Raw genomic sequence first — 23,125 nt, 5'->3', positions numbered from 1 at the left:
GAATGCAACAGGTCCATATGTAGGGGACTTAGTGTATTACATTTTGGACTGAGAAAACAGATGTGGTATATCCTAAACGACTTTGTTATAAATCCAATGTGAATTAGCAACTCCTCTGATAACTGTTGGTGAGGTCTACATCTGACTGATCAGATGAATGACCTACTACCTTGTGATGTATCCTTAGGAAGGAAAAGAATACAGAACACTTTTCTGAGAAAATGCAAATATTTGAGTAGCTGTATGGTTCACTACAAGAAAGCACTTCTTCGAGGGAGAGAAAAGTGTTTTTTTTAATGCAAAAATAGGTAACCAGTTTAGCCTTTACTCACTCTCACCCACACTGCTGATGAAGAGAGTAAGGACAAAGCATTCGTTGACTATTTAAATGTTACCCTGCTAGGCAGGGACAAAGTCTACAATAGGCTCTGATTTCTTTCAGGCTCATTGTTTTCCTCACCACTTTAAGATGCTTTCCTGTGTACAAAGAGACGTTAATACAATGTCATCCATGCAAATGTACAGAAAGGTAGTTTAGTTCTATAGATCAATTCAGATTTGAAGGAAGAGGTCTCTATACCAGAGTCATTTTTTAGCTTTCCGATCTGATTTCTTCAGGAAAGTTGAAACACTCCATGGGTGTGGAGACAAATATATTAATTTAAGCTATTAATTGTAAGTGAAATTTAATGCCCACCTCTACTGTGGGCTGGTTCTGTACCTTAAAAACATACATGAGCACATCCACAATAAACTCTGAATAATCCTTTTTTAAAACCTTTTCATTTTTACTCCTTTGTGTTGTGATTTCCTGCTCTTTTAATTTCCAAATGAGTATAAATGCTCTCTTGGCTAAATAGTTCCTTGGCAACAAAATATGTAGCACCTTTCTAAAAACCAAATTATATCTCTGATGATAACGGCAATGAATTATTGCAAGAGAGGAACGGAAACCCAACGGTACCTGAAGATTGCATCATTTGAGATGAGTCAGTGATGATATAAATTGCCCAAAGCCAACTGTGTACACAACTGTGCTTAGGTGTACACAACAACCACTCTTCAAAGTTCAGGAGCAGTGAGAGGAGCGATTTGTCACTTGTAATCACCTGCTTTCTCGGAAGAGAAATACGATGCCTTCCCAAAGACTGTTTCCAGTTGTCTGGGTAATCTGGATGAGGTGCAAGAATGCTTTTTCCAGAGGCATTTGACTCTTGCAATGCATTTATATTTGTTGCAAATGAAATTGGAGATGTTTTATCTATCCCATCCCTGCCATGGGTATGATGCATGGGAAGGAACGTATAACCATAAAGTAAGACCCCCCTCAGGGATGTTCAGAGGACCACTGCTGATCAATCGGAATTACTGATCTTTATTCATGAAAAGAAGTTCCCTAAGGGAAAGGATAGAGCTTTATAGCAGTCTGAACAATGGTAGATATGGATCTGGTGTTAATAAATACATGGAATGTTGGGAACCAATTCATAGAGAATCCACCATAAGTTCCATGGTTAGGCTTCATCCTTTATTAGGTAGTGAGTAAAAGACAACTGATGATTACAACTCCAATTTTAGAGACCATTTAAACAAAAATGGTTCCATAGTGAAGTGAGGCAGAAGGGGTTTAAGTATTTCTGAGGTTTCTCCTATGGCTGATGGAGAAAATATGGCTGATTTGTTTGTTTCCCAGCAAATCATTAAAGTTAGTAACGCCTTGTGATCCAGGACTCTTGTATCCCACCGGCCCTGACTTCTAGTGGACTGGCTCTTTCACTTTGGTGAAAATGGGGAAGAACAGCAAAAGTACATTGTAGTAAGATTTCATCAATTGACACTAAGTTCTCCAACAGAAAGAGAGGTTTTTAGAGGTGTAAATGTAGGTGGATAGGGATTCAGGCTGACATAGTGAACGATGAAAATATTCGACAAAGCAGAAAGAGGAAACTGAAGTTCAAAACGGTCAGAAGCTGGTCACACAGGATATAGACAGCCCCAAACAACAGAATTCATGAGCTAACTCTCTCCTGGCTGAACTAGCAGGGTCTGAGGGTGGAAAAAGGAAACACTTACTAACACCAGAAAGTAGAGATACTGGCAGATGCAATATCACCAGATACTTTCAAAAACAAATTTCAATTGTAACAAACATGTTCAGGCAGAAGATGTATGGTTTGAAATTCCTCTTACCAAAGACTGATGGAATACTTTTTCTTTTCTTTTCCTTCCTTTCTTCCTCCCTTCCTTCCTTCCTTTTTTCTTTTGGTTGGTTGTTTAACAAAAGTTCTATAAAGTCAACTGCTTTAAAGATATATTTATATGACAAATGTCTTTAGCTAGATGGTGGAGAAGAACTCCAAAGACCATGTTTAACGTTGAGCACCAAGCACGTTATGGGTGTTTCTTAAATATAAAATGACAAATACTAAATACCCATCTCTCAAATCGTTTCACCTTGAGTCTTTAGACCTCTCAAAAGTCTACTACAGTTTAGATAAGAGCAGTTTCAGGAAGGCCATACGCAGCCTTTCCCTATATTTTTAAATAGTCTTTACAAAACCTTTCAAAAATATTTTTTTTTCCTCTAAACCTAAATCTGGTAGGGTGGATTTGTACATGTTTTCATTGTTCTGAGTTTGAGTGTCATTATTCTTAATGCAACAGACTGGCTGCATTGAACCCCATCATAATGATAGGTACATGTTAGCTTTCTATGGGAAAAAGCAAATAGCCTTTATCACAAATTAAAGGCACAGCTATTTTTATGCCATTTGTTACCAACTTAATGATAACATGTAACACGGGATGGTTATATAATTATTTTATATAGATTTTCTTTTTATAAGTTATTCTCTTAATCTTTCTAACATATATACAATATACATATATTTATATATACCCCTGAAAAATCTTGTTTTAAAGGTAAAACATCAACTCCTTTCAGCCTTATGGTGAATATTGAAGGCTGTCAGTGTTTCACAACTCCGCTAGAGAAATGATGGTCAAATGCATCTTACCAGTATTTTTTTAACTCTACATCCTTGGTCTGAAATTAATGCAGATTCATTTTTTTGTTTTACTAATATTTAAATATATATTAATTGTTTATATCATGTCAGTAGGAAATCTAAAAAAACAACAAAACCCCCCACAACAATAGCTAATGTCTACCATCATAGTCAAAGCAGAAACCTTTGCTGAAGAGACAACCCTACTGGTTTGATATAAAGGGGATATTGCAAAGATGCAATATTCTTTGTTTTTATTGGATATGCACTAAGAAAAATCTTTACTTTGCATTATCATGCTAGGTTAGGATCATCCATTATCCTTGAAACAGAATTGTTATACTGATTTCTTTCTGAACACCTATGATGCACGGGTTTACCTGTTTTCAGATATAGGTGCTTTACAAACACTTCCTATTTCCAGCAACACTGTTCCAGGGGGAGGGAAAAGTACTTTCTAAGAAACCATTTTTATTAATCTCTCCCACCTCTATGCTTAGCCCTGTTCTTTTATTCTGAACTTAAAGTCATCTCCAAGCTGGGTAAGATGGGAGAATGCGAACCAGGGACCTTCCCCACACCATCCGGTGGTGTTTAGTTTTTGACTGCTTACAGGCATGAAATAGTTGTTCATTCTACCTTTTGCAATTCTTGAAAACCTAGTGGCATAGATTGAGACACAGCACTATTGTTTTTACAAGACATCTACTGTATCTACTTTTGTTGGGATAAATACCCAGGAATTGCTGTCATAGCAAGAGGAACAGCACGGGTACTACTATTCACAGTGTTGCTTTTGTTTTTTGTGTTTTTTTCTTTTTCTTTTTTTTTTTTTTGTATTATTTTAATCTACAGAGTAAATTGTTATATATACATTGGAACCAGTTAATGCCCTTAGACAATATATAGCTGTCTCATAAAGCAGGAAAGACAATGCAGGGGGAAACAAGTGCCCAAAAGCACAGTCACAAAGGCTTCAGAAGTTCTAGATACCACTACAAGTCAATGCTGGAGATCACTTCTAAAACACTCAATGTTCAAGAGGAATGCTTTAATTTGGAGAAAATACCACCCCTCCCTCCCACCCCTAAACCTCCCTCCTTTTTTTTTTTTTTTTTAATAATCTTTTCAATTCACTATCAAAAGTCCTGGCTCTTCAGGTATACTTTAAACTATAAATAAACACTGCATAGTTCTCTTTTTGTTTTGTGTTTTTTGAAAAATTATTGCAGTACAGTTACTCCTATTTGGAATTCAGTAAGGAGCAAACAGCACAGGAGTGTGGGCGGTCCGAATGGGTCCAGGAGCTGGCCGCAGGAGGGCTGGAGGGACTGCAGAAGTCTGGAACAGTGTGGCTGCTGGAGCAGTTCGGAGGCTGAAGGGGGAATTCACTGCCACAGCCGCAGCAGCCGCTGCAGCTGCCAGAGGGTTTGGTAGAATTCGTGGAGCCAAAGGCTTTGAAGGTTCTTTTGAAAATACTAATTTTACCTGCAAGGTAGGGGGGAAAAAAAGAGTAGATGAACAAAAGTCTTAGAGTCTACAATGAGAATCCAAAAGGGTGAGCAGCTTTTAAAATACAGCAGTCAACAAATACAAAGATAAACTCACACCTGGGAACTGATGATAAAAATCACGCAAAGTGGGAAACCTATATTCAATATCCTGAGATAAACCAAAATGGAAAAGAATATGAAAAAGAATATATATATATATATATAACTGAATCACTTTGCTTTACAGCAGAAATTAACACACCATTGTAAATCAACTGTATTTCAATAAAATAAATTTTAAAAAATAATGTAAAGTGTAGAACATCTTTCCTTTTGGGAAAATTGGAAGATCCCAGAAAATGGCTTGACCTATGATATTACAAAGTCCTCCAGGAAAGTACTTTATTTTATTTTATTTTTTTAACATCCTTATTGGAGTATAATTTCTTTACAATGGTGTGTTACTTTCTGCTTTATAACAAAGTGAATCAGTTATACATATTCATAGGTCCCCATATCTCTTCCGTCTTGCGTCTCCCTCCCTCCCACCCTCCCTATCCCACCCCTCTAGGTGGTCACAAAGCACCGAGCTGACCTCCCTGTGCTATGCGGCTGCTTCCCACCAGCTATCTATTTTACGTTTGGTAGTGTATATATGTCCACGCCACTCTCTCACTTTGTCCAGCTTACCCTTCCCCCTCCCCCTATACTCAAGTCCATTCTCCAGGAAATCTGCGTCTTTATTCCCGTCTTGCCCCTAGGTCCTTCATGACCTTTTTTTTTTTTTTTTTTAGATTCCATATATATGTGTTAGCATACCGTATTTGTTTTTCTCTTTCTGACTTACTTCACTCTGTATGACAGACTCTAGGTCCATCCACCTCACTACAAAAAATTCAATTTCGTTTCTTCTTATGGCTGAGTAATATTCCATTGTATATATGTGCCATATCTTCTTTATCCATTTACCTGTTGATGGACACTTAGGCTGCTTCCATGTCCTGGCTATTGTAAATAGAGCTGCAATGAACATTTTGGTACATGACTCTTTTTGAATTATGGTTTTCTCAGGGAATATGTCCAGTAGTGGGATTGTTGGGTCATATGGTAGTTCTATTTTAAATTTTTTAAGAAACCTCCATACTCTTCTCCATAGTGGCTGCATCAATTTACATTCCCACCAACAGTGCAACAGGGTTCCCTTTACTCCACACCCTCTCCAGCATTTATTGTTTGTAGATTTTTTGATGATGGCAATTCTGAAAGGTGTGAGGTGATACATCATTGTAGTTTTGATTTGCATTTCTCTAATGATTAATGATGTTGAGCATTCTTTCATGTGTTTGTTGGCAATCTGAATATCTTCTTTGGAGAAATGTCTATTTACGTCTTCTCTGCATTTTTGGATTGGGGTGTTTGTTTTTTTGATCTTGAGCTGCATGAGCTGCTTGTAAATTCTGGAGAATAATCCTTTGTAAATTGCTTCATTTGCAAATATTTTCTCCCATTCTGAGGGTTGCCTTTTCGTTTTGTTTATGGTTTCCTTTGTTGTGCAAAAGCTTTTAAGTTTCATTAGGTTTCATTTGTATATTTTTGTTTTTATTTCCATTTCTCTAGGACGTGGGTCAAAAAGGATCTTGCTGTGATTTATGTCCTAGAGTGTTCTGCCTACGTTTTCCTCTAAGAGTTTGATAGTGTCTGGCCTTACATTTAGGTATTTAATCCATTTTGAGTTTATTTTTGTGTATGGTGTTAGGGAATGTTCTAATTTCATTATTTTACATGTAGCTGTCCAGTTTTCCCAGCACCACTTATTGAAGAGGCTGTCCTTTCTCCACTGTGTATTCTTGCCTCCTTTATCAAAGATAAGGTGTCCATATGTGCATGGGTTTATCTCTGGGCTTTCTACCCTATTCCATTGATCTATATTCCTGTTTTTGTGCCAGTACCATACTGTCTTGATTACTGTAGCTTTGTAGTATAGTCTGAAGTCAGGGAGCCTGATTCCTCCAGCTCCGTTTTTCTTTCTCAAGAGTGCTTTCACTATTCAGGGTCTTTTGTTTTTCCATGCAAATTGTGATATGTTTTGTTCTAGTTCTGTGAAAAATACCAGTGGTAGTTTGATAGGGATTGCATTGAATCTGTAGATTGCTTTGGGTAGTAGAGTCATTTTCATAATATTGATTCTTCCAATCCAAGGACATGGTATATCTCTCCATCTTTTTGTATCATCTTTAATTTCTTTCATCAGTGTCTTATAATTTTCTGCATACAGGTCTTTTTTCTCCTTAGGTAGGTTTATTCCTAGATATTTTATTCTTTTTGTTGCAATGGTAAATGGGAGTGTTTTCTTAATTTCACTTTCTGATTTTCATCATTAGTGTATAAGAATGCCAGAGATTTCTGTGCACTAATTTTGTATCCTGCTACTTTACCAAATTCATTGATTAGCTCTAGTAGTTTTCTGGTAGCATCTTTAGGATTCTCTATGTATAGTGTCATGTCATCTGCACACAATGACAGCTTTACTTCTTCCTTTCTGATTTGGATTCCTTTTATATCTTTTTGTTCACTGATTGCTGTGGCTAAAACTTCCAAAACGATGCTGAATAACAGTGGTGAGAGTGGGCAACCTTGTCTTGTTCCTGATCTTAGTGGAAATGGTTTCAGTTTTTCACCATTGAGGACAATGTTGGCTGTGGGTTTGTCATATATGGCCTTTATTATGTTGAGGAAAGTTCCCTCTAAGCCTACTTTCTGGAGGTTTTTTTTTTATCATAAATGGGTGTTGAATTTTGTCGAACATTTTCTCTTCATCTATTGAGTTGATCATATGGTTTTTCTCCTTCAATTTTTTGATAAGGTGTATCACATTGATTGATTTGCATATATTGAAGAATCCTTGCATTCCTGGGATAAACCCCACTTGATCATGTTGTATGATTCTTTTAATGTGCTGTTGAATTCTGTTTGCTAGTATTTTGTTGAGGATTTTTGCGTCTATGTTCATCAGTGATACTGGCCTATAAATTTCTTTCTTTGTGACATTTTGTCTGGTTTTGGTATCAGGGTGATGGTGGCCTCGTAGAATGAGTTTGGGAGCATTCCTCCGTCTGCTATATTTTGGAAGAGTTTGAGAAGGATAGGTGTTAGCTCTTCTCTAAATGTTTGATAGAATTTGCCTGTGAAGCCATCTGGTCCTCGGCTTTTGTTTTTTTGGAATATTTTAAATCACAGTTTCAATTTCAGTGCTTGTGATTGGTCTGTTCATATTTTGTATTTCCTCCTGGTTCAATCTCGGAAGGTTGTGCATTTCTATGAATTTGTCTGTTTCTTCCAGGTTGTCCATTTTATTGGCATATAGGTGCTTGAAGTAATCTCTCTTGATGCTTTGTATTTCTGCAGTGTCAATTGTTACTTCTCCTTTTTTCATTTCTAATTCCATTGATTTGAGTCTTCTCCCTTTTTTTTCTTGATGAGTCTGGCTAATGGTTTATCATTTTTGTTTATCTTCTCAAAGAACCAGCTTTTAGTTTTATTGACCTTTGCTAGAGTTTCCTTCATTTCTTTTTCATTTATGTCTGATCTGATTTTTATGATATCTTTCCTTCTGCTAACTTTGAGGGGTTTTTTGTTCTTCTTTCTCTAATTGCTTTAGGTGTAAGGTTAGGTTGTTTATTTGAGATATTTCTTGTTTCTTAAGGTAGGATTGTATTGCTATAAAATTCCCTCTTAGAACTGCTTTTGCTGCATCCCATAGGTTATGGATCATCGTGTTTCATTGTCATTTGTTTCTAGATTTGTTTGATTTCCTCTTTGATTTCTTCACTGATCTCTTGGTTATTAAGTAGTGTATTGTTTAGCCTCCATGTGGTTTTATTTTTTACAGCTTTTTTCCTGTAATTGATATTTAGTCTCACAGCATTGTGGTCAGAAAAGATACTTGATCTGATTTCAATTTTCTTAAATTTACCAAGGCTTGATTTGTGACCCAAAAATATGATCTATCCGGAAGAATGTTCCATGAGCACTTGAGAAGAAAGTGTATTCTGTTGTTTTTGTATGGAATGTCCTATAAATATCAATTAAGTCCATCTTGTTTAATGTATCATTTAAAGCTTCTGTTTCCTTATTTAATTTCATTTTGGGTGATCTGTCCAATGGTGAAAGTGGGGTGTTAAAGTCCCCTACTATGAATGTGTTACTGTCGATTTCCCCTTTTATGGCTGTTAGTATTTGCCTTATGTATTGAGGTGCTCCTATGTTGGGTGCAGAAATATTTACAGTTGTTATATCTTCTTCTTGGATTGATCCCTTGATCATTATGTAATGTCCTTCTTTGTCTCTCGTAATAGTCTTTGTTTTAAAGTCTATTTTGTCTGATATGAGAATTGCTACTCCAGCTTTCTTTTGATTTCCATTTGCATGGAATATCTTTTTCCATCCCCTCACTTTCAGTCTGTATGTGTCCTTAGGTCTGAGGTGGGTCTCTTGTAGGCAGCATATATACTGGTCTTGTTTTTGTATCCATTTAGCCATTCTATGTCTTTTGGTGGGAGTAATTAATCCATTTACATTTAAGGTAATTATTGATATGCATGTTCCTATTACCATTTTCTTAATTGTTTTGGGTTTGTTATTGTAGGTCTTTTACTTCTCTTGTGTTTTCTGTTTAGAGAAGTTCCTTTAGCATTTGTTGTAAAGCTGGGTTGGTGATGCTGAATTCTCTTAGCTTTGCTTGTCTGTTAAGGTTTCAATTTCTCAGTCAAATCTGCATGAGGTCCTTGCTGGGCAGAGTAATCTTGATTGTAGGTTTTCCCCTTTCGTCACTTTAAATATGTCCTGCCAGTCCCTTCTGGCTTGCAGAGTTTCTGCTGAGAGATCAGCTGTTAACCTTATGGGGATTCCCTTGTGTGTTATTTGATGTTTTTCCCTTGCTGCTTTTAATATTTTTTCTTTGTATTTAATTTTTGATAGTTTGATTAATATGTGTCTTGGCATGTTTCTCCTTGGATTTATCCTGTATGGGACTCTCTGCACTTTCTAGACTTGATTATCTATTTCCTTTCCCATATTAGGGACGTTTTCAACTATAATCTCTTGAAATATTTTCTCAGTCCCTTTCTTTTTCTCTTCTTCCTCTGAGAGCCCTATAATTTGAATGTTGGTGCGTTTAATGTTGTTCCAGATGTCTCTGAGACTGTCCTCAATTCTCTTCATTCTTTTTTCTTTATTCTGCTCTGCAGTAGTCATTTCCACTATTTTATCTTCCAGGTCACTTACCTGTTCTTCTGCCTCAGTTATTCTGCTATTGATCCCTTCTAACGAATTTTTAATTTCATTTATTGTGTTGTTCATCACTGTTTGTTTGCTCTTTAGTTCTCCTAAGTCCTTGTTAAACATTTCCTGTATTTTGTCCATTCTATTTCCAAGATTTTGGATCATCTTTACTATCATTATTCTGAATTCTTTTTCAGGTAGACTGCCTATTTCCTCTTCTTTTGTTAGGTCTGGTGGGTTTTTATGTTGCTCCTTTGTCTGCTGTGTGTTTTTCTGTCTTCTCATTTTGCTTAACTTACTGTGTTTGGGGGTCTCCTTTTTGCAGGCTGCAGGTTCCTAGTTCTCATTGTTTTTGGTGTCTGTCCCCAGTGGCTAAGATTGGTTCAGTGGGTTGTGTTGGCTTCCTGGTGGAGGGGACTAGTGCCTGTGTTCTGGTGGATAAGGCTGGATCTTGTCTTTCTGGTGGGCAGGTCCATGTCCGGCGGTGTGTTTTGGGGTGTCTGTGGCTTTTTTATGATTTTAGACAGTTTCTGTGCTAAAGGATGGGTTTGTGTTCCTGTCTTGCTAGTTGTTTGGCATAGGGTGTCCAGCACTGTAGCTTGCTGGTTGTTGAGTGGAGCTGGGTCTTGGTGTCGAGATGGAGATCTCTGGGAGATTTTCGTCATTTGATATTATGTGGAGCTGGGAGGTCTCTTGTGGACCACTGTCCTGAACTTGGCTCTCCCACCTCAGAGGTACAGCCCTCATGCCTGGCTGGAGTGCCAAAAGCCTGTCATCTACATGGTCATGTGACTCTAGGTAGGAGGCCTCAGTTCATTGCTACATGGATCTCACCTTAGGGCTGCTTGAGTGTCCTCATGACATGGCAGCTGGCTTACCCCAGGATGAGTGATCCGGCCCATGGTCCCCAGGACTGCTGCAGTTTTGGCTGCTGGGGCCCTTCCAGAGCTGGCAGCCTCAGTGAGGCCACCCTCCCTTTGGGCTCCAGGGCAGTTTAGTGATGGCGGAGGGAAGAGACCCCAAGCCAGGAGTTCCAGCTCTCTATTTTATTTTTGTGATAAATATACTTCGTGTGGAAAGTATTCATCTTGAGAAAAAACAGGGAATTTTTTACTGCACTCTTTACACACATTTTAACTAGCAGGGTATATACATTTTTAAAGAGAGATTAATTAATGCTGTCAGCTACTATTAGACTATGCAAGTATGTCAAGTGAGTATCCTAGTAAGATGTGAGTACCAATCAAGAGACATTATAAAAATAATGAAATTCCACTTTCAATAAAGAAGCAAAGAAAACTTATCTTCCCTAAAAGTTTGACATGTTTTGCTTTCATTGGTAGCAACATTCTCCCAAACCTACTATATAAAATCAGTTCATTCTCTGACTAGTAGCATTAGTAAGATGGCTGTTCTCAGGAAGGGAATGGTCCCGTTTATGGAAATAGTAACAGTGACAGTTAAACAGGAGGTTTGGAAGCTAACATTAACACAATTTGACTTCTCTGTTTATTTAAGAACCATTCACTTGATTGTTGAAAGCTTCATCTACATAGGTCAGAAAGAGCACTCAGGTTATGACTAGTGGTGCTGAAACATCAGTTCCATGAGAATTCACAGCCACTCAATGCAGCTAAAATTGATTCTATGCAAGAGAGTAAAATGACTTCATTTGCATAAAAATGGGTGATGCTACAAAATTAATTGGGTCAACTCATTCTGAGGTCTCATAATGGATGACTACAGTTTTCCTTTAACTGTATTTTCACGTGTCAGCAGCACACAGTAGCACTGATTATTAATAAGATCTATTTTGAAGAAAACAGATTTCAAAATGCATAATTCAGCACATACTGTAGATCAATTGTTCTTCATCTTAATTTTTTTATGCACAGAGTTATGGTTTATTACAGCTAAACAATGCAGAGCCCTGGGTCTCTTAGATGTAAGCTATCGTCATTTCAACCAGAACAAAAGCATATGCTTATAAATATTAGCTTAAGATTTCAGGAGGTTTACAGACTTCCCCTAAAATCCTACAAAAATTCTAGGCCAGGACATCAGTACTAATATGTTTACTAATCTAAAACAAGAGGGCATGTCTCAGGAAATATTTCCCAGGCCTTAGATAGTGTCCTTAGGTGAATAATTTTTAAAAGGAGCCATGTCTTTGAGAGTGTGTTATTCAAAAGACAAAATTGTTGAGGGAATCAACAATACTGGTGCTTTGTCTCCTGAAGACCTTAAAAAGGAGATGCAAGAATTTGTTTTCACCGACCTTTTCCTAATAGTATCCACTAACCTCAAGTCCAGATTTCATGCGATTACCTACCTGACACAAAAGAGTTTGGTTTTCCTCCTACCCCCATGCTCTGCTGTAAACCTGTGCCCAACTAAAAAGATAAGACGTCGGACTTTGGCTAATGGTGACAAAACACTCAAACAACTCACGAAACCAATGATTCTGTTGGTGGAGTAGGAGTTGGACTTTCAAATCAATTGTTTGTCTTTACTTAGGTATCTTCCATTCATTTCATTTAGTAACTGACAAAAAAAAATCCAAGTTCAGTGAGTAGACTGCAGGACATGAAAGGCTATTCTCAGGCTTCCCTAGTGGTACAGTGGCTAAGGATCCTCCTGCCAATGCAGGGGACACGGTTTGGAGCCCTGGTCCGGGAAGATCCCACATGCCACGGAGCAATGAAGCCCGTGTGCCACAACTACTGAGACTGCGTGCCACAACTACTGAAGCCCAGGCACCTAGAGCCCATGCTCCACAACAAGAGAGGCCACCGCAGTGAGAAGCCCACGTTCCGCAACCATGAGTAGCCCCCGCTCACCACAACTAGAGAAAGCCTGTGTGCAGCAACGAAGACCCAATGCAGCCAAAAATAAAATATAGACAAATAAATAAATTTATTAAATAAAAAAAAAGAAAGAAAGGCTACTCTCTATTGGGAAGCAAAAAGGACACTCACCCCCAGCGGATGTGCTGCCTTCTGCAGTTTGTTGTAAGGACTGTATTTAGGTTTCGGGGGCTTCCCAGCAGCTCTGTCTTTGTGCCTTCTACTGCTAATATGCTATTAAAAGCAATTAAAAATGACAGCTTTAAAAAAATTATCCCCCAAACCCTTCATAAATATTGTTTTAACCTGGGGCAGGATATTAATTATTTCATGCAAGTTGAAGAAAGACAAAAATACAAGAGCGTGCACTTTTGTCCTCAGACGCTGATGCTTTGAGGAGAGATACCTTTGTGCTAGCCATTTTAGTCTATTTTAAACAAATAGCAGGGTCTTCTTTTTCCCAGCATTTTTCCTTATTACTGCATAGATCTTGTTTTATGGACATTTACAAAGGAAATAAATGTCTGAAGGAATTTTATGTGCAAATAAACAAAGATGGCCAGGCGGGCATGAATTTATTTCCATACTAATATTTATCCTCACATTTGTACAGCCAAATGTCAACCCCTTAAATTCTAAAGATAAATAACTAAGGTGTGTAAAAATCAGTGCAAGAATGTACGTCTGCATATAAAACACAACACTATATGAGGGCTGGGACTTCAACTAGAAACGTAGAACTGATCTCTTTGGAAGGCTATTCAGAGTAAAAATGAATGCAACAGGATTAGTCATCTTGTTAGCAGGTGGCTGCAGGATTTAGAAATACAGTACACCACCATGTAATAGAGTACATAAAATAAAAGAAGAGCACAGCATAAAATTAGTGGTAGCATGTAAATATCTAAACAAGTAAAAATGGAACATTGAAATTTGACCTTTAAAGGAAATCAACACTTTTGAGTGGGAAACCTGGTAAAGAAAAGATCTACTACCCCCTTTCCTCCCACTCTTCATATACAAAAATAGCACAGACTCACTTCAGGCAATTTCAGAAAGATCTTAGAAGCCATTACATTTTAGTATTCCTTTAACCAACCAAAATATGCATAAATAAATAAGGAGAGTGAATAAGAAGCTAAGTGGATGGATGGATGGACGGATGGATGGATGGATGGATGGATGGATGGATGGTTGGATGGGAGAGAAAAACAGAAAAGAAAGGGAACAGAGGAAGCACACAGTCTGCTCGTGCATGACCCCCATCTGTTTTCACTTCTAGAATGGGTACCGCCTACCTGTTTAAGCTGTGTTTCCGAGTTGACGTGCACATCACAGATTTCACAGTGAAACGTTTTGTTCTGCAGGCCTGTATTCCCCTTATTCACTGGTCCTTTGCCTTTCACACCTACCCTAGGGAAGGCTTTGATAGTCCCACTGCCGTTCCGAGCTTCTAGCATCGTTTTGTGCTTAGTACCTGCCAGGAGTATTCAGAAAAGAAAAAAGAGGGGGAAAATCTTAGTTAGTAATCTCCTCCAGGAAACGATACAACAACACAACATGATGTGATGCCGAGTTTGAATGCAGTTCTTCCAGGGATTATGCTTGAAATATGCTTATGACATAGAAAACTGTAACAATGTGCTCTGATCACCTTATATAACATGACTTAATCACTCATCTTTTTATAATGTCCTGTTTTACAAATAAGCACCATCAGTACAGGAACTAAACTTAAAAGTCCTGAGATGAAATTAAATGGGTGTGACTTCTTTTCATTTCCTCTTGATGCTAACGAGACATAAATGATAGCTGATGAGGAAGAGTGATTTAGTTGCTACAGGTGTAGTTGGAGGTGAGGTGTAACAAGTGTAATCAGTTTAAACACGGTGTGTTTACAGAAGTGGCACTAATTAAATGCCCACTTTCTAAATAGAATACCAACAAGCTTTCCTGGCTATGGGGTTTAGGATCAAAGAGGGAGAGTAATTGTATAGAGATCTCAATGACTCTGGAAAAAAAAGTCCTATTAGAATAGCAAAGTTCACACTGATTGGCTATGAAATTTCAAATGTAAACAAATGAGTAAAAAACGGGGGGATTCACCGGCTAAGCAGATACACTGTAAAGAAACCCTTCTTTTTATTAAACCAGTCACATCTTTTGGCTGTCCCACATAACTAATGTAATTCTACTTATCAAGATTTGCTTTTTTTAAACAATAAAATTCAGGATAGCAGTTTGCTTTCAAAAACTTTGCTCACAATTTCCTTCTCCTTGGAGTTGATAAGTATTCTTTACTTTTCTCATTTAGCCATATGTTTTTGCTATGAAATTTTCTCTTGTAATCATTGATGTCCTTTCTGCCATTCTGGTTTTCTAAATCCTGATTTAGGGGTTTCACCTTCCTAATTGTATTTATTAGATTGTTATCAGTTCTGGAAGCATAGAAAAAAAGAGAAATTCTTAACTTCTGGTTCTTGGGCCTGCCTCTCAGAATCATTCCATATCAATGAAGAAAAGATGCTGAGGGCCCTCCAGCTCCGTGTCAATCACCCATGTCTTCAATAAGAGGCAATGCACACACGGAACAGGTTTAGAGTCATACGTTTCTCTCTTTAAAATGATACCTTTACTGAGTCCAATATTAAAAAATGCATATTTTTACCACTTAGGTTCCCCACTTTGAGTCTCATTTTCTTATGCACAGCAATGAAAATGTTCATATCTCAACATATTAAGGAGAGAGAAAAAAGTCAACGTTTTGTGAGAAGACGGGAGAGGCTGAAATACGGAGTCAAAGAACCATGCGGTAGTGGTGGTGGTAGCAGTGAGGCTGCCCCGGGGTTCACTTTCACCCATGTCCACTGCAATATAGTGACCTAATGCTTTCTGCTTTGTATGAAGATACCATAAATGAGAGTAGGGCAAGCAATGTTCTGGTGAGCAATACATACCTACACAAATAATTAATGAACGAGTATATATATGCATACACACACACACACACACACACACACACACACACACACACACACACATTGTTTTCTCCTACCTTCATTTATACCATCTTCCTACAAATTCAAAGCTTTTGTGCCACTATGTGAGTAGAGGGTTATCCAACCTTCTCTATCCAAACAGGTGATTTTATCAAAATATTTTTTTCCCATGCAACCTCTATAGTCAAACTGAGAAGCTCTCCTGGGGCCGCTGTGGCTTAGGAATGTCTAAATAGCAGTCAGTAAGAGACAAATTCTCATCCTGACTTTATTTTTTTTTGCGGTACGCGGGCCTCTCACTGTCGTGGCCTCTCCCGTTGCGGAGCACAGGCTCCGGACGTGCAGGCTCAACGGCCATGGCTCACGGGCCCAGCCGCTCCGCGGCATGTGGGATCCTCCCGGACCGGGGCACGAACCCGTGTTCCCTGCATCGGCAGGCGGGCTCTCAACCACTGCGCCACCAGGGAAGCCCCTCATCCTTTCTTGAAGGCCCTTTGACTCACTCTGGTTAATATCCTATGTGATTTGAGCTGGCGTTTGATAGTGGCAACCAGAATGGTTCAGAAAACTGTTTCTACCTATTCACTGATATGGAAGTACTTCATCTTGCCTGGGAGGACAAAAAAAAGTCAGGCGTGGGTGGCTTGCCTCAGGATTGAGTGACAGGTGGGTTAGGAGGAGAAGAAATTCAAAAAAGTTGCTCCCAATACTAAGTTGCTACCAATAGCAACAGTAAGTAAAAATCCAGAAAACAGACATTCTCCATATTATCTCTGGCAAGCTAAGACCCACCTATGTCCTGTCCCTAGGGGAAGGAAAGAAACAGAAGATACGTGAGCATTGGAGAATTACCCAACCTCAGAAAAATCACTGTGTCATTAGCATTATTATTTCAGTGTAGTCTCTCCACAAAAGCTAGTAAAGATAGGAAAGTTAAATATACACACTCATGCATGCCTTACACACACATGCACACACACACACACACACACCAAACACATGTGGTTAAAATTGTGCTGAGACTGGGTGAAAAACTTCAGCTAATAGCTTTGACTCTGGGGTTACTATTCATCATCACGTAGAGTGGAACGTTTGTGCAATGTAACCTCCTGCATCTAGTAGCAGCTTGTCAGTCATAATTAAATAGATATTAGATCATTTTATAAGATCTTAAAGCTTGAACAGCCTGTAAAGGTAGCTGTTTTTCCTTCAAGTACAGCTATAATTAAGGAGAGATGTACTACTCTTAATTTTCAAGCATTTATATTTTTGAGAGATCAGATGTGCATGAATACTCTAAAATAGTGACTATTAGGAGAACTGATACTTATTTTATTTTTTAAACATTGCACATATTGTGATAAATTATTGACCTGCTCTTAGCCACCCACGAGTTTAGGTGCTATTATCATGCACTCAGATAACAAACTGAGACTCAGAAAGGTTAAGTTACTTGCCCAGCTCACAAAGCAAACACTACTTGAAGTTACTGGCAGGTAGAAAGTGGATTTCTAATTAAGTCCTTAGAGCTATGGGGATTTAGCTAGAAATCCACTAAGGATGTCTGAGCTAGCTGAATTCCAGTGACACAGGAATCTCTCATAGTACCTTTAATTTTTCTATTTTGTTAATGAAGTCTTTTCTAAACTCGGATTTTAATTTGAGTCTTTCAAATCCCCGTTCCCCTTGTTTTCTTGTAATGCTCCTTTCTGCTCAGCAGAGTACCCGGAACCAGGACGCTATAATAAATGACAGTGGCTTTGTGATGGCAGGTTTGAATACCTCAGATTCCAACAATGTGTAAACATCTCGCAAGGCTTGTGCCTTCCCCTGTGATTGCACAGTAGGGCCATTGCAAAGCTGCTTCTGTACTTTAAAGGGACTATTTTCTTCCCATCACTTTTAAAAGGCCATCACTGATAATGACATTCGTTTGAAGCTTCCATGATTCCTGAAATGTGGAGCCGTTCTGCAACCACAGTTTAAATGCAGCAAGTCATCATGCTCCTAGAAATACTGATTTTGTTTGCTTTTTTTATTTGTTTGCTTTTGATTGCCTTGGGTCAAGATATTGTATCTGCAAAAATCAAAATAATATGTGCTGCAGAGTGAATAGAGGCTAGCCTTCCCTTTAATTCCTCATCATCTTTGCAACTTCCTTTTTTAGATGGCTCTTAAGTTAGGTACTGGCATAAAGGAAAGGTGGGTGAGCAAGAAAACTGGCAAATGACTTTTTAAAATTAAATCAATCATTCTTTAGGTCATCAGGAAAATTGGGGAAATTTCTTTAAAATGGAAAAAACCCCAGAATTCCATCAAGGAGAAGCATATCAAAATATTAATAGTGGTCATCATGTACCAGTCTTTTATTTTCTATTTGTATATGTGCATTTTAAAAAGTCTGGATAACTTAGTTAAAGTAATTTTGTATAGAACTTCCCTTGGACTTATATATACTTTTAAAAATGCACATGATTTTTAATGACAGCATAGGCTTACAATACATGAACGTTATATATTTAACCACTTATCTAATATTAGACATTTGGATTATTTTCTTTTTTTTTCCCTGTATAATTATTGTGTAATGAACATCCTACTTGTTAATCTTTTAAACTCTATCCTAAGGTTATTTCTTTAGGATAGATTTTCATAAGGAGTATTATAGGTACAAAATACGGCTATTTTTAAGCCTCAAGTCAAGCTATCAGATTAACTGTCTAAACAGTACAAAGGAAGTTTCAGAGAGATTCATTTTATAGGGAAATGTATCCTGGTAGAGTCTGCAAAATTCACCTTTCTATAAAATATATTTCAATGCCTTAAAGTTCAATTTTCCAGAATGTCCATGAGATGAGATTTAATAGTGTTAGACTAGACCCTTAGCAAACCCACGTGACTGCCAGTGATCGTTTAGTTACCTTCTCATTGACAAGTTCAGATGATTCCAGCTTATAGATACACGGGCAGGAAAGTGGTCAGCCTCCATACAAACAGCAAAATGCAAAGGTGTTTTTTGATGTGTTTATTTATAACATTCAGTAAAATGGCATTAGAGTCCAACTCTATGTGTCCTAAGGAAAGAAAGTTGTTTTGAATCTCTACACCTGAAGGGTATAATTGGCATCAAGAGCTTCCATGTTCTCTCTTGTTTTTAATTCTCTAAATGTCAAATTACCCTGACCTCATTTATTACCCTGACCTCATATATACTATGTATTTTCCATGTCAATCTTAATTTTATTTTGTCTTTGAAATGAAATCTTTGGTTTGTTTTATCAGCATATCAACAATCAGTAAGCACCCAGAATGGCATCCATGGTATCAGGTGACCAAGGAATGCCGCAAATGAGTAAAAAATTGTGTTATTTCTGTTAGCTCCCTGGTTGAAAGTAATTTGTTGACTCATCAGTAATGCATCCCAAGTCCAAATGGCAGAGGTGAAAGTAGACACAAGGGAAACAGAGGAGAGGAGAACTTTGCTTTTAGCATCAGAAACGTCCTCTGAGGAAGAGCTACGAAGTGGGAACAGAAGGGGAGGCAAGCCACACAGCACCAGTGGGGATGGACTTGGTGTCCAAAGACAGCTCAGGAAAGAGCTCTGCAGACCCTGGGAACCAGTAAGCGGGGCACTGGCTGGGTTTGATGGGGAGATAAACATGTGGAATTGATATGGCAGTAACACTGGACATACCACCACATGAGAATTTTCAGGCATCCAGAAAGCCTCTTTTACCTATAACAATGGACTACAAGGAAGATGGAGGATTTCCTGTGCTGCTGTAGACATGCACTTAACAATCCTTATTTGCACCCATCTCTGCTACTTAGAAACAATGCCCTTAAAAGCATGGAAAAATGCTCCATTGCTTTCATAGCCATTAACCAAGAGAACCCGGCAAAAAGGTTTTCACATAATAAACTCTCAATAAATGGAAAAATTAGACACTCCCATAGTATAACAGATATGATGTTGTCTTAGTTATTTATAAAAGCAGTGTTTTTGCTTACTTTTTGTGTAACTAGTTCAGTTTTCACTTTTTTAAATGAAAGTAACACTTTGTTAGAAAATTCAAAGAGCACAGAAAGGTATAAGGTGAAAAGCAAAAGCCCTCCCACTTTTCACCTTCAAGCCGCATGCCCTCAGTAGGGAAACAGTTTCATGTGCAAACTTCCTGAAATGTTCTAAATATCAGTGACATTATATTAGGCTCGAGTAGAAAAAATAATGTAGGTTGAACATTCTACTTGGTTTGCGCATGAAACCACTCCTAAGAAGCACAGCACGTAAAAGTACACAGCAAGAAAACACATCTCAACACAACTCTGAAATCACTTATTCTGGTTGTTCATCCGTGAGATGTCACCAAACACGAAATAACTAAACCCTGAATGCTCACAGCTACATAAAATTTTTCTATTAGGTAATATATCCCAAATCACCCATATGGCAAACCCCAAAGTACATTATTTAAAAATTGTAAGAATGCAGGCGACTCTTCCTGTGGCAGTGCAGGTCTGAGGAGGTGGCTCACAGGGGTGAGGCATTTAGGGTGAGGTGACACCGACCTTGGAGCCAGATTGGCTGGGTTTGCATCACAGCCCCAACATTTAAGGGCTCTATGGCTTTGGGCAAGTCAAGTAGCAGGAATCTCATCAGCACAGAGAGAAAGCCTCACTGAAAACTGATTGCAGAGCAGCGGGGGAAGCTGGATTCCATGACAGCAACAGCAGGGTTCGTGGCAAGAATCATGGCTTTCAGGCCACCCTGGGCAGTCTCATCTTCCTTCAGCTTGTAGACCCTCAGGCTTAGGAGCAGTTTCAAGCACACAGCCTTGAGAGAGTAAGATGTTCTTGAGACCATCTGTACCAAATCCGTGACTGAAACCAGTGAAGAACTCTATATAAACGTGTAAGGTTCTGGCAGCACACACAGAGACCTACTCTTTTAGCCACCAGCTGCTGGAGAGAGCCTCATAGACAAAGTGCTTCCAAGTCAGCCTGTTGTAGCTGAACAGCTATTGTAGACCCTTATAATCTGACTTCATAATGGAGACAGCCACATTTCACTGCCATGTGGCTGACAGCATCTTGGTACTCCAACCAGGGGTCAGGCCTGAGCCTCTGAGGTGAGAGAGCCGAGTTCAGGACACTGGACCACCAGAGACCTCTTGGCCCCAAGTAATATCAATCAGTGAGAGTGAGAGGTCTCCCAGAGATTTCCGTCTCAATGTTAAGACCCAGCTCCACCCAATGACCAGCAAGCTTCAGTGCTGGACACCCCATGTCAAACAACTAACAAGACAGGAACACAACCCCAACCATTAGCAGAGAGGCTGCCAAAGACCACAATAAGTTCACAGACAACCCAAAACACATTACCGGATGTGGTCCTGCCCACCAGGAAGACGAGATTCAGCTTCATCCACCAGAAAATAGGCACCAGTCCCCTCTACCAGGAAGCGTACACAACCCACTGAAACAACTTTAGCCACTGGGGGAAGATCCCCAAAACAACGGGAATTACGAACTTGCAGCTTGCAAAAAGGAGACCCCAAAGACCGTAAGAGAGGCAAAATGAGAAGACAGAGAAATACACAGCAGATGAAGGAGCAAGGTAAAAACCCACCAGACCAAATAAATGAAGAGGAAATAGGCAGTATACCTGAAAAAGAATTCAGAGTAATAATAGTAAAGATGATCCAAAATCTTGGAAATAGAATGGACAAAATACAAGAAATGTTTAACAAGGACCTAGAAGAGCTAAAGAGCAAACAAACAATGATGAACAACACAATAAATGAAATTTAAAATTCGCTAGAAGGAATCAAGAGCAGAATAACTGAGGCAGAAGAACGGAAAAGTGACCTGGAAGATAAAATAGTGGAAATAACTACCACAGAGCAGAATAAAGAAAAAAAAAAAAAAAAGGAAAGAATTGAGGACAGTTTCAGAGACCTCTGGGACAACATTAAATGCACCAACATTCGAATTATAGGCGTCCCAGAAGAAGAGAAATAGGAAGGGACTGAGAAAATATTTTAAGAGATTATAGTAGAAAACTTCCCTAATATGGGAAAAGAAATAGTCAATCAAGTTCAGGAAGTGCAGAGAGTCCCATACAGGATAAATCCAAGGGGAAACATGCCAAGACACGTATTAATCAAACTATCAAAAATTAAATACAAAGAAAAATACTAAAAGAAGCAAGGGAAAAGCAACAAATAACACACAAGGGAATCCCCATAAGGTGAACAGCTGATCTTTCAGCAGAAACTCTGCAAGCCAGAAGGGAGTGGCAGGACATATTTAAAGTGATGAAAGGGAAAAACCTACAACCAAGATTACTATACCCAGCAAGGATCTCATGCAGATTTGATGGAGAAATTAAAACCTTTACAGATAAGCAAAAGTTAAGAGAATTCAGCACCACCAAACCAGCTTTACAACAAATGCTAAAGGAACTTCTCTACGCAGGAAACACAAGACAAGGAAAAGACCTACAATAACAAACCCAAAACAATTAAGAAAATAGTAATAGGAACATACATATCAATAATTACCTTAAATGTAAATGGATTAAATGCTCCAACCAAAAGACATAGGCTGGCTGAATGGATACAAAAACAACACCTGTATATATACTGTTTGCAAGAGACACACTTCAGACCTAAGGACACATACAGACTGAAAGTGAGGGGATGGAAAAAGATATTCCATGCAAATGGAAATCAAAAGAAAGCTGGAGTAGCAATTCTCATATCAGACAAAATAGACTTTAAATTAAGACTATTACAAGAGACAAAGAAGGACACTACATAAATATCAAGGGATCAATCCAAGAAGAAGATATAACAATTGAAATATTTATGCAGCCAACATAGAAGCACCGCAATACATAAGGCAAATGCTAACAGCCATAAAAGGGGAAATCAACAGTAACACATTCATAGTAGGGGACTTTAACACCCCACTTTCACCAATGGACAGATCAACCAAAATGAAATTAAATAAGTTAACACAAGCTTTACATGATACACTAAACAATATGGACTTAATTGATATTTATAGGACAGTCCATCCAAAAACAACAGAATATACTTTCTTCTCAAGTGCTCATGGAACATTCTTCCGGATAGATCATATTTTGGGTCACAAATCAAGCTTTGGTAAATTTAAGAAAATTGAAATCATATCAAGTATCTTTTCTGAAAACAATGCTATGAGACTAGAAATCAATTACAGGAAAAAAATGTAAAAATTACAGAGACATGGAGGCTAAACAACACATTACTAAATAACCAAGAGATCACGAAGAAATCAAAGAAGAAATAAAAAAATACCTAGAAACAAATGACCATGAAAACACAATGACACAAAACCTATGGGATGCAGCAAAAGCAGTTCTATGAGGGAAGTATATAGGAATAAAACCCTACCTCAAGAATCAAGAATAATCTCAAATAAATAAACTATCCTTATACTTAAGCAGTTAGAGA

The 23,125-nt window shown here is 38.3% G+C and overlaps 1 protein-coding gene across 6 annotated transcripts in view; it reads right to left on the bottom strand.

Moving 5' to 3' along the window:
• Positions 1 to 3,802: 3,802 nt before the first annotated feature.
• ZNF385D (zinc finger protein 385D) overlaps positions 3,803 to 23,125 on the bottom strand; it is a 944,809-nt gene continuing 925,486 nt past the window's right edge. For 5 of the 6 annotated variants that reach the window (XM_067737373.1, XM_067737372.1, XM_067737370.1 and 2 more), the window contains 3 exons: positions 13,926 to 14,104; positions 12,760 to 12,861; positions 3,803 to 4,496 (listed from right to left, as the gene is read on the bottom strand). In XM_067737373.1, coding sequence (XP_067593474.1) covers positions 4,263 to 4,496; positions 12,760 to 12,861; positions 13,926 to 14,104 — 515 coding nt within the window. In that variant the 3' untranslated portion in view covers positions 3,803 to 4,262. The remainder of the gene's footprint in view (positions 4,497 to 12,759; positions 12,862 to 13,925; positions 14,105 to 23,125) is intronic. The other variant, XM_067737371.1, reaches the window with a different exon arrangement.

This window comes from Pseudorca crassidens, chromosome 5 (genome assembly GCF_039906515.1).
Source record: "Pseudorca crassidens isolate mPseCra1 chromosome 5, mPseCra1.hap1, whole genome shotgun sequence".
Taxonomy (NCBI): Eukaryota; Metazoa; Chordata; class Mammalia; order Artiodactyla; family Delphinidae; genus Pseudorca; species Pseudorca crassidens.
This window is presented reverse-complemented; position numbering and strand designations above follow the sequence as displayed.